Below are 11803 nucleotides of genomic sequence, written 5' to 3' on the forward strand. Positions count from 1 at the left end.
TTAATAATTCCTAGCACAGGAAATAATTAGATCTGCAGCAGAAAATGAAAAAAAAAAAACTTTCAGTAAATGTGACTTGAGGGAGGAAGGAGGAATTGAAAAAGCAAGCATAGAATTTATACCCAAAGATTGTTTCTTGTTTGTTTCTTTTAATAAAATCAGTATAATTTCAATGATTTATCTGATGATATTTAATTTTAAAAGAAGGCAGCAAAACAGCAATCATTATCTTTTAAAATGAAAACATACAGTGAAGATGAATTAAGTAGTATTGACTTTCCAAAATAAAACGATTTCAAGCATTTTCCCTCTTTGTATCATTTGGTATTCCAAAATTAGTGTCTATATGGTTTTGCTCTAACATTAAAAATAACCTCAAAATGGAATCAATTCATAACATTATATATTTCTGTTCTGGAATACATTTGCCTACTGAGATGCTAAAAAACAGTGAGTTTTCTTAAAAAAATCCATCTATACTCATTTTAGCTTGTCTGTTTCAAAAATTCAAATATATTGTAAAACCTAATACATTTTTTAGTTTTTATAATTCAATGAGATTTGAAGATCCTAACAACTGAAATAGTAGATAAAAATGATAATTATAAATTTGTTTAGGAAGTTTTGTTTTGATATTATAGTTACTCTTTCTTTAAACTTCTCTTCTAAAAATCAAAGTGACAAACATGTTTATTGTACCTTACTTTTTTCTACTAGAAGACTTTACATTTTTTTTTAAATAAAAGGAAAATCAAAAGAGATGACCCTTCTTGCTAGGTTTAATTATTACATCTTTACCCCTAACTCTAAAGTCTGAGAATTCAATGAATATATGAAAGACTGAAATAAAGGAGAGAGAAGCTGTGTGGATGTCCAAAAATTCAGAAAACCATCATGATACATTGAGGCAATGAGAAAAGAAAAATAAAGTTATTTTGATGCCATTAAATTTTTTAATGTTTCCTCCAAATGTTTATATTTGAGGCAATTTATGGGGACTGGTCAAGTTAGTAAAGAATGGGGTTTATTCAAAACTATAATATATATTAATCTACTATCTGTTTACAACATATATTTCAGTACTTCAGAAATATTTATGTGGGATATACGGGTGTTTAATTGTACATGGTTGTTTAAATGTAATTATATTTCAAAGTTACTTTTTTATGTATGTTTAAGAATACCATTTATATAATATTAAAAGATATCTCATTTCCATGTACAGACAGTAATGCTAAATATCATAATCTTATTTAGTTATGCACATGTTTATTGTTTATCTGATTTCGAGGCATCAGTTTTATTCAATTTTTTTTTTTTTTTTAGTCAAGGTTGTTCATAATTTTTGGACATGATTTTTTCTGAAAATTTTATATTCTCACCCTTACTTTAACCTTTTATTAATGTGTATTTGCTTTGCTGTCATTTCATTCCCAAACTTTACAAGTATTATAATGTGTAAGATTTGACTTAAAGTCAAATGTCTTACTTTTAAAGGACCCTAATTTCTCTTGATGGTGGAAGCATTATTTTTAAACCACTTAGCAGGAGTATAACTCACATCCTTTACACCTATAGAGCAGTTTCAAGCATATTAAAGCAGTTTATTAAAAAGCCAGTGATTCTGATATCATAGGAAATACTGTGCTTTTTCTCAATCTTCCTTAACTAACAGTTAACATTTTAATGGCTTACGGAGTGCATGAGAAAAATACCCTCACAATTTCTCTTTCATTTTAAGAATATTGAGATATTATTAAACTGACTCAATGAATGGTAGTTTTTTGGGTAATATAAACAGCAGTTTTAATTTTTGAAACATATTCGGCATCTCTTTTATGCTTTTCACTGATCAAAAGACAGAGTAAATTTTTCAAAACTTCAAAACTGGTGATATACAGGTTGCTAGTGTTTCACTTTGATTTAGTGATTCATGAAACTCTAGAGACATGAAAATTCTGATGAGTCACCAAGTACCCAATGCTAATATTCCCAAGCAACTTCCAAAGCATAGAGCTATCTATAAATGTAATTATTGAGAACTAGAATTACTAGATTTTACTGAATATAGAAAAGTCACAGGATGAAAAATTCTGGAATCATCTAAAGATTACGGGGTGTGTCAAAAGCTATCCATTCCTAAGAGTCAGACTTCTCAACTTGGGGATTTAGAGAGCAACCAATTATTAAAAACTTGTTCATGAGATGCTAATACGAGCTAAATCTAGAAAAAGGAATTGAACTGTTTATTGTCAGTTTAAAACCTGTCCTAAATTAGCCATGCTGGGCCTTCTTGGCAGCTGTCACTCTTCACCAGTACTATCTGAAGACTAATAAAAATTGTATTCATGAATGAAATTTAGTTGGATCAAATTTAGACCATAGATTTTTTAAAGTCATATTTTAAATGCTTTCAAAATAACTAGTTATTTGGAAGAATTTCGAAGACATATAAGTGTGTGTGTGCGCTCACATGTGTGCATGTGTGTAATATATTTTGCCTTCAAACATAAAGACATTGTATGGCTTTTCACCTGAGCATGTTGTGTTTTAGTAACTCAAGAAGTGCTCTCTCTCCTCATTGACAATGAATATAAATAGCTCAGTTTTTCCTCCACATCCCATCTTGCTTTTGTAGTCCTGGGAATGACCACTAAGATTTTCCAAAGTTGACTATTCTGAGGAATGATTTGAGTTGGGATATATTGCACTAGTTGAATTACACTCATTCAATGATGGTTCACAGAGAAATGAAATGACTCACCCAAAGTCACAGCAAAAATGGTAATGTGTAGTATAAATTCTGTTTTTTCAAAAACGAACGCTAGACTATCTAGACATAAGATACATATAATTTTAGAGATGATTAAACATTTATTCTTAAGAAGCATTTTCCTAAGTAACAAATTCCAGTCACCATGACCCAAGATTTTATTATTAGTATTTCAAGTGTTCAAAATGAACAAAATATACTTATATTTTCCCTCTATTTCTCTATATGAGCACATACGCTTACTTACATAATACAAAGACACACATATACGTACACACACACACACACACACACACACACACAAGCATAAATAGACTTCCTTTAAATACACAAAGTATAGTTTCAATTTTGTAACATTTTAATATGACACAGTAGTAGTCAGCCACCAAAATTAACTTTGTTTTCTACAGCTTTATATTAGTAAAGTGTATTGAACTCAGTGATACTGGGCCTGCTTCACTTAGGATCCTCTTTGAGTATATTATGATTTTTAGTTATTGGAAATTCATTCAGTATACTTCAAAATGTCAATTTCTACAGTGTAGAAAGAAGTTAATATTCCCCTTTAAATCAGTAGTTTGGATATGACCTAATACCTTCAATAAATATAAGTTGTTAGAAATGGTCTATACCACCCACTGCACAGCAGTGAAAGAAATAATATAAGCCCTAAATGACAACCAATTTATTTTTGTTTTACTTGATTTTGAAGAGTGTAACCAAAATACTAAATATTTGAAAAATATGTACCTTAGGGTCACCTATATTCCCATTTCCCTAATGACAGCACTATTAGCATTATGGGATCATTAAACTTTATATTTTAATTACTTCTTCTTTAAAACACTCTGAACACAGGATCTTTTTAGAGACCACTTTCATTCATGTTAAGGTTTTACCAATTTCAATTTTTTTTTTAATTCAAAAGGCAAACTCTCCTGGCTTATATTCACAATTACTAATTTTATAAAAGTCCTTTCTATTTTCAGCTGATAAAACATATCCTAGAAGAACCAGGTATTCAAAATTTTGTTTTGTATAATCTTTAAGTAAAAATTTGTTATGCAAAATGAAGTAACTTTATAATTCTTATAATTTTTTATGAGCTAAAGCTATCCAAAGTTTCACAAGCTATTTTCAAAAGTAAGTATTTGCAATTTTCTCTGTCAGTGGCACTAAGTTTTAGACAAAGCTGTATCCTTTTGGTTTTAAGTTCTCTTCTCTGAGCACATATTGAGAACAAATTAAATGATTCTGTTCAACCAAGCACACTGATCCACTCAAAGTATGACTGAAATGTATCTATCTATTGGAGTTGTGCCATATATCATATTAATTATTCATAGCTATCTACTCTATCCCTCTTTTATAGATATAAGAAAGTTTTACTGCCTAAATTATTATGATATTCTCCTTCAGATTATTATCATATAATGTGCACTTGGAACTTTAAAATTTTAAATTTATAAAGATCAGAGCCAAAATTATTTACTTTATAAATTGCATGCTAGATGTGTGTGGTGGCTCACAGACATTATTCTAAGGAAGACTGTTAATATTTTTATTTTCTTCTCAAAGGAAATAGACAAAATGACTATTTTAACTATATTTAGATTGTGATAATTGAAGGTAACCGCAACAATATAAGTGAAATTTTCAATTTAATGTAATTTTTTTCAAGGCACTATCTTAGAAAATTAGCATTTGGTGCTAAGTTTTCTAGTTAAATATTTATGGCTTTATTGGGTAGAGTTGGATGTTTTGAATAAAAAACCTACCTCACAAAAATGTATTATAAATATATTAATGGTTCACTATTTTTCTAAGCTATTGATACGTGAGGTTTCTCAAAACACCACCAGACCTAAACTCTGCGTACCTCCACTGTCCTAAAAAGTCATAAACTTGGGCAAATCGATTCTCTCTTTTGGCTTCATTTTGTAGAGAAGTTTTCTCAACAAGAGAAATTTTACTCTGGGGTGACAAAGAAGTAAGGGAAAATTATTGTTTTCATAACAATTTCTAAGAATCTACTTTTCCTTATTTCTTACTTCTATCTGTAACTGTAATATACTGAACATTGATTACACTGACAAAAAGGAGGAGTGGCAGCTACACTTTGTTTCTGTGTATTTGTGTTTCAAAACAAGTTAATATTCATTTAACCCATAGCTTTATTGGACCCCAAGCACTCAGAAGTGGAGTTAATGATCTCAGATGTATAGCCAACCATTTTCTACTTTTTAGGGCATGGAGAGTTTGACTACTTCAGTAGGGCTACCATTTCAACTCAATAGCTTCATTATAACATTTAATTAATTTTTTCATTACTTAATGCTGTAACGCCACACCCAACCCCAACAATGTCACTGCAATTTCAGGACCATAAACATCACTCTACAGAACACATATAATATCAAAATGTATTTTTAAACACTTTTTTACAGAATGAAATATGTTTTTATTTTGTTTCTATCATGGTAATGCCTATGGTCTTTAAAGGATAATCTCTGGAATTTAAGATCTCTGGAAAAGTTTTAGAACCACTTGTTCTGAAGTGCTAGCTCTTTAAGAATATTTCTTGGTGATTCTTACAAATAAAAATCACCATTCTAATATAAACGTTAAGAGAAAATGAATGAATGGGACTGGATTTTCCTTTTATTTTTATATTACTAGTTTTTAAGAAGATCTCAAAATAGAAGACAAATCTAGAATAAAGCAGGATGAACTTGTTTTACTAATATTCACAAATATTATATAAATGTCAGCCTGCAATAGAAACATCAATCCTTGTTAGACTTTTATATAAATTTTTTTATTCTCTTTAATTTTTAAGGGCAATTGCTCATACAGCTTTCTTTCAGGAATTTGTCTGGGATTACTTTTCTTATTTTCAATCAAACAAAAAGAGAAGAAAATGAACTCTGCGAAGAATGGCTCCATATTCCAAATTACACTGAGCTGGAGATTACTTCAGACTCAGTGCTTTGTCTGAAAACATTTTCATTAGCATCTGCGTTTAGGATTATGGAAAGATTTGGGAATATATTATCAAAGAGCAATTTATATTTTTCAACTCTTATAACTAGTATTAAAAAGGGCAAAGTCTTTAAATTGTCATTAAAACTTTCTTTCAAAAAAGCAATCATGTAAAATTGGATACTAAGATGACGCAGAGCCAGAACTTTACCTCTCTTTACTAATTTATTCTTGTAACAAGGCCTAGGCAGTCACAGTCTTTGCACTTTTTGATCAACTTTACCAAGTAAAGAATAATTTGCATCCAGTATTACTTATTAACAAGTTGGAAATCTGTGACCATTTTCCTACTCATAAACACATTCCTATATATGACCTTTAAAATTAAATAATCAGACACTGATCCAAACTTATTCTCATGAAAATGAAAATAGTATAACATGAAATGCCTTCATTTGAGGTGATTGTTACAGAAAGGGAAAATACTCAGAACCCAAATCTCTCTCTTTTTATTTATAACTATTTGCATCACTTAGTTTTGGATTAGTTTAACAAGAATACACATTATGTCTTTGGGGATGACAGCAACACTGACAAACAGTCCCTGTTATGTTTGTCATTATGTTATTGCTAAATCATCCACAACATCATGACCTGATTTTAGTTACCAGGGACAAAGCCAAAATGTAGAATTTAAGTTTCATTCTGATTACATACATAAAGCCAGCACTTAAGAAAACTTTGAAAAGTGATCTATGTCCAGTAATAAAAAAACAAAAAGTAAAAAGGAAAGGAAAGGAGGAAGGAAGAAAAGAAAGAAAGGAAGGGAGAAATAAGGGAAGGAAGGCAGGAAGGCAGGAAGGAAGGAAAGGAGGAAAAAACACATCTTTAAACGCCTTAATACAATTACACAATAGGCCTGACATTCTCTATGCTGGTATAATAACTAAATGGCAAGTAACACAGAAGCAGTTATCCCTATGAGATTTCTGCTGCATGCTTTAATTAAAACTAAAAAATGTACAACAAAATCAACCCTTGGGTAAATTGCTCTTTGGTTTAAATCTTCATTACCTCCTGGAATTTTGGTAAAGTCACTTTGTTTTTAAATTAAGCTGGCCCCTCCTTCTTTACTTGATTACAAAAGTCAAACAACAAGAACCAGACATAAATTTTAGGATGAAAAGAGTTTTGTGTGTATGTGTGTTTGTAAGTCCAACCCCTGTATACAAACTGTTGAAAAACAGATGTTTTAACATAGTGCTTTATTCCAACTTAATATCATCCTTGAATGAACTTCCTTCAAGTTTCAACCATTTAAGGAAAAAAAAAAAAAAAGCAGTCAATTTCCTGGTGGTTGTAATTTAATTAAGTAACCTTTCACACTGAGCAAAACCCAAAAGCAAAAGGGTCATTACTCTTTCTAGTGATTAGAGATACCTCTAGAGCTTCAAACATTTACCTCTCCTTTCCCACAGTAGAAACGCTTTTAGGAGGATCATGGTTCATACCTCACATTCCCTGGAGCCAGAGATGGTATATGTGCAGGGCCCAGATCCATTTACCGATATATCCATGGTCTCAGAGTTTGTAGGCTTGTAGTCCACATAATACTCCTGTAAAGGGGAATTCATTTGTCTTTCAGACTCTCTGGTCTTTTTCCGCCGCCTCTTCATAATAGAATGTTGCTGAAGTTGTTTCATGCTGGCTGGGTAGCGTTTCCAAGACACATAGATTACCAAGAGGATCATGGCCACTGAAAGAAAGAGAGCCACGCTCCCTGCAATAATTTTGTGAAATGAAACATGCTCATACTCTTGCTCTGTGCCAGGAATCTGAAACCCTGGGGAAGGGCTTGGTGTTTCAAGAGTGGACTGGCTGGGGTCAGATTTTGAGGTTGTCGGTTTAGGGATAATTAAAGGCTTCTGGGGAGTTTGGGGCACAAGCTGTGATTTTTCTGTGTTGACCACCTGGACTTCAGAACAGATATTATATGTTTCCACTGCATCACTAACCTTTTCACCTTGGATATGCTTAGGTCCTGCACATATCATGGTGCTTTCCTTATTTCCTTTAAAATTCTTAAGCCAATAAAATAGAGGACAAATGCTCCGACTGCATTCCCACATATTCCCAGACAAAGTGATGGATATTAATGATATCCACGCATTGACAGTTTCCTGTGAGATGTTGGTAAGCTTGTTGGAATCCAAATTCAATTTTTGCAAATTGGGCAAACATTTAAATGTGCCTGGCTCAATTCCTTGGATATCATTCCCTGATAAATCCAAGTTGTGTAAGGAACTCCACGTCCATGTCAAGCCTTGGCTAATGGAGCGAATCCTGTTCCATTGTAAGTAAATTGAGCGGAGGTTGAAGAGACGTGGAAAATGAGCAAAGTTGATCTTGGAAAACTGATTGTGCTCCAAGTGGAGCTCTTTTAACTTCAACAGGCCAGCAAAAGCATTTCTGGACAAGCTTCGAAGACGATTATAACCCAAATCCAGAAAGTCGAGATTTCGACAGTCTTGAAAAACTCTGATGGGCACTGTCTTTAACGAGTTAGATCTCAAGTGCAAAATGATGAGTTTCCGAAGGCCTTTAAATTGTTCAGATTGCAATGTCTGAAGCTTATTGTAGGAGAGGTCCAGACTGCGGAGATTGGGAACCGGGTGAAATGTTTTATTGTGCAGATAGGTAATTTTGTTGGAGCTTAGAATTAATTCTTTCAGTCTACGGATCCCTTGAAATGCATCTTCATCCACTGAGCTAATGTAATTATGGTCAAGATAAAGCCATATAAGCTGGTTAAGGCTGGCAAACTGATTGGATTTGAGTTTCTGAATGCTGTTGAACCTTAATGATAAGCCTTGTGATCCTCCAGAAATGTTCTCAGGGATATCTGTGAAAGCATGAGACTCACAGTACACAATTTTGCCATCACATCTGCAGTTCTTTGGGCAAGCTTTCTGAGCCCCCGTGAGCATAACAAGCAGCAGTGTAGGAAGTAGCACTAGCACTACACGCATGCCTCTCAGCTGCGTAATTAAATGGAAACCTACAATATTAAAAGAAGACAAATGCACATTGTAAAGCTATTAATGTAAATCACCACCAGCTTACCAATATCAGGGGCATTTCATCTAGTGTAGTAATGGGACAGTTGATTTAAGAACAATGTATTTGACACTTAAAGCTTTATTTTCTTCAGTGTTGCATGTTTGCTATTTAGGTTTCATGTTTTCTTCCTTGATTTCCAAATCGCCAGTGTCATAGAACTAAGCACAGCTTCCTGAGTTTCAGGAGTTCATACGTGCATCAAATACTGAAAAACACCGAAGCTATCGTATCACATAATGGCGACATTTAATAACATCAGTGTTTGGCTAGTCACTCTATTGAACACCAGTACTAAAAGGAAGAGTACTAAGTCTTCTGGTAATGGGAAAAATGTATCTTAGTAAGCCCTGTACTTGTACATCTTTCTTAGTTGAGTAAAGAGGCTGTGATTTGGCAAAGGAGCTTCAGTAAACTGTCAAGGTAACCCAAGTTCTCCTTGCTTGAAATTGCATCCTTATTGCATAATGAGATAACCATATAGGAGCTCTGAAAAAATGTCCCTGGGACCAGTATAAACAGCCAGTGAAGCATGGTATGAAGACTAGTAACAGCAGGAGGTACTCTCAATGTGTTAATAAGCATATATGCTCTCAACGTTCAGGAAGAGATTCCTACTGAGGCTCTCCTGCTCAGTGATCACAGGCTCAGTGTCCTAACTACTAATAACACAGAACACTCCAAAGCTATGACTATCAAATTCTTATTAAATATTTGCATAAAATACAAAATAATCTTGGGTAGCACTAGTTTTTTTCTGATATATTTAACACAGTTGGTTTTGCAAATTTGGAGGATAAACAAGCAGAGAAACAGCAGAGTATTATTTCCCCCCTATCCCAACCTGTTCAAATTTCTCACGACTTTTTTTTCTCCCCAGCCTCCATTAACTTCAGAAAACCTGCAAAGTTGCAATCTATTGGCACTTATGCTGCATTTCCAAGTCATAGCATGTTAAAGGACTTCTTTCCTCTATCAACAGTAGATTTATTATTTCTTAGCGGTGAGGGGAAAAAAAAGTACCTTGTGCTGCAGTTTCTTTATTAATCTTAAATATTCACGTTTTTAACCAAGAGGCAATCAGCCAAATCCCTAATTTAAAAAACAAAACAAACAAACAAAAACTTCTTTTACTGTTAAGAGTTTTTTTTTTTTTTAAATTTGAAACCCAATCTTGCTCTCTGTCCTCTTGCCAGCTACAGACTCATTGAAATACATTCCAGCTCTCCCAGACAGGAAAAAGGGGTGGGGGGGGGGGGGAGCCAGTCACACTTGAAAAAAAAAAACTGGCAAATGACTGCTGGAAAATTTGAAGCTGGGTTCAAGGGAAATTCTCAAAAATCAAACAAGCCCTTGTGCGACCTCTGATAAAGTAATGACCCCACCCCTACACACACGCAGTAAAGTGTTAACAATCTTCCTGACAGCAACCAGAAATACAAGCATGGTTAATATTATCAAGAAATAGAAGGAAACATAACATTTATCTCACGCTCAATTCCCAAGCCAGGATACGCATTCGGAAGAGACAGTCTGAAAAATATTTCTCCAGTCTGTTTAAGTCCATGTTATGCATTTACAGTTTAAAAAAACGAGAAAAAGGAAAATGATCTAAAAATATAATAGCAACTATAGTGAGTCAACTGGCAAACTCCGAGGCTGCCGCTTTTTGCCTGTTTTCCCGTCTTTTATCAGCTAATGCCACGACTGAGAATACGAAGCCAAGAGGATCAGCTTTACTAAGAAGGAAACAACAAAAGTTCACTTACCCATCCTTTGTCATCCAAAACGGTTCCCCCCTCTCTCAGCTTTCTTCTTGTTTGGTCTCACGTGTTGAAACCACCACCACCTTCATGATACAGTGCGGCTGTCATTCACACCATTCTGATCCCACATGTCAGCTAGTAGCCCCATACAAACTTCCCCAGAGGGGACAGACAAAAAATATATATATACATATAGGAAAAAAAAAAAAATCAGCACGTAGTGGGTTGGGGGGCAGGGAGAAGGAAGCGGTGGGGGGGGGGGGGAGGGCCTCTAGGCTCTGAGCATCATTGTGTAATTCACCAGAGACCCATCAGCAGTAATTGGCAATCTGTGCAAAAGAGCTACAGCCCATCTCGAAGGTAACCAACTTCTCTGTAAAAAGAGAGGAAAAAAAAAGAAAAAGAAAAAGAAAATCTTCAGAATACCTGGCATTCCTTATTGTGCTGGCTTTTGCCATTCCCAGATAAAGCAAATCATCCTCTGGATTTTCAGTTCTTCAAGCAAGTAGGCCTCCTGTGCTGTATGATACCCCAGTTTAAAAGCTATGCAGGCTAGGTTTATCCATTTAGCTGGTCAGGTTTAAAGTGTTTTGTAGCTGTGCTGAGAGGCAGGCCTTGTCTAATTCAGAAGGCTTTCCAGAGACTGATGTTGCTCAGAGCTTGTTGGTGCTAATGCTTGAGTTTGTGATACACTGAGTGCCCTCCGCTGGAGAAAACAGATTGCACATTAAAGACAGGAACAAGTGAGCCTGTCAGTGGTGTGCAGCCTTCCCTCTCTCAGAAAGGGAAATTAAAGGCACAGGATCACTTTTTTTCTCCGATAATATATGTTATGAAAGGTTTATGCCAAAGAGTTCCATTCAGTGATTTCAAATATTAAGTAAAATACTGCATCTCTAAATATTATTCAATTAGTAGTTTTTAAAGTTTCCTTGACCTGATTTTTTTCTACATATATCACAGGGGATATATGTTTTTTAACAACAGAAATAATTTCAGTTTTATTTTTATTGATGTTGTTTTGTTCTATTTACAGAGTTTTAAGCAAACCAAAAAGAGAAACAGTCTTTTTTAGTAGAATTATGTTTATTTTCATTCAATAACTTAATTCAGCCTGTTCAATGTCCATATTTCCATTACTCTCTTGATGGGTCATATGGACAGA

The 11803-nt window shown here is 34.0% G+C and overlaps 1 protein-coding gene across 3 annotated transcripts in view; it reads right to left on the reverse strand.

The window, feature by feature from the left end:
* Nucleotides 1–11389, reverse strand: part of LRRTM4 (leucine rich repeat transmembrane neuronal 4) — an 882815-nt gene extending 871426 nt beyond the window's left edge. The window contains exons 1-3 of one of the 3 annotated variants that reach the window (XM_027095934.1): nucleotides 11065–11389; nucleotides 10642–10721; nucleotides 7267–8813 (exon numbers count right to left, since the gene is read on the reverse strand). In XM_027095934.1, coding sequence (XP_026951735.1) covers nucleotides 7267–8813; nucleotides 10642–10645 — 1551 coding nt within the window. In that variant the 5' untranslated portion in view covers nucleotides 10646–10721; nucleotides 11065–11389. Of the gene's footprint in view, nucleotides 1–7266; nucleotides 8814–10641; nucleotides 10792–11064 lie in introns of all 3 variants that reach the window. The other 2 variants (XM_027095933.1, XM_027095932.1) reach the window with 2 other exon arrangements.
* Nucleotides 11390–11803: the final 414 nt, after the last annotated feature.

This window comes from Aethalodelphis obliquidens, unplaced genomic scaffold (genome assembly GCF_003676395.1).
Source record: "Aethalodelphis obliquidens isolate GAN/ISIS:26980383/991018 unplaced genomic scaffold, ASM367639v1 scaffold96, whole genome shotgun sequence".
In the NCBI taxonomy this organism is placed as follows: domain Eukaryota; kingdom Metazoa; phylum Chordata; class Mammalia; order Artiodactyla; family Delphinidae; genus Aethalodelphis; species Aethalodelphis obliquidens.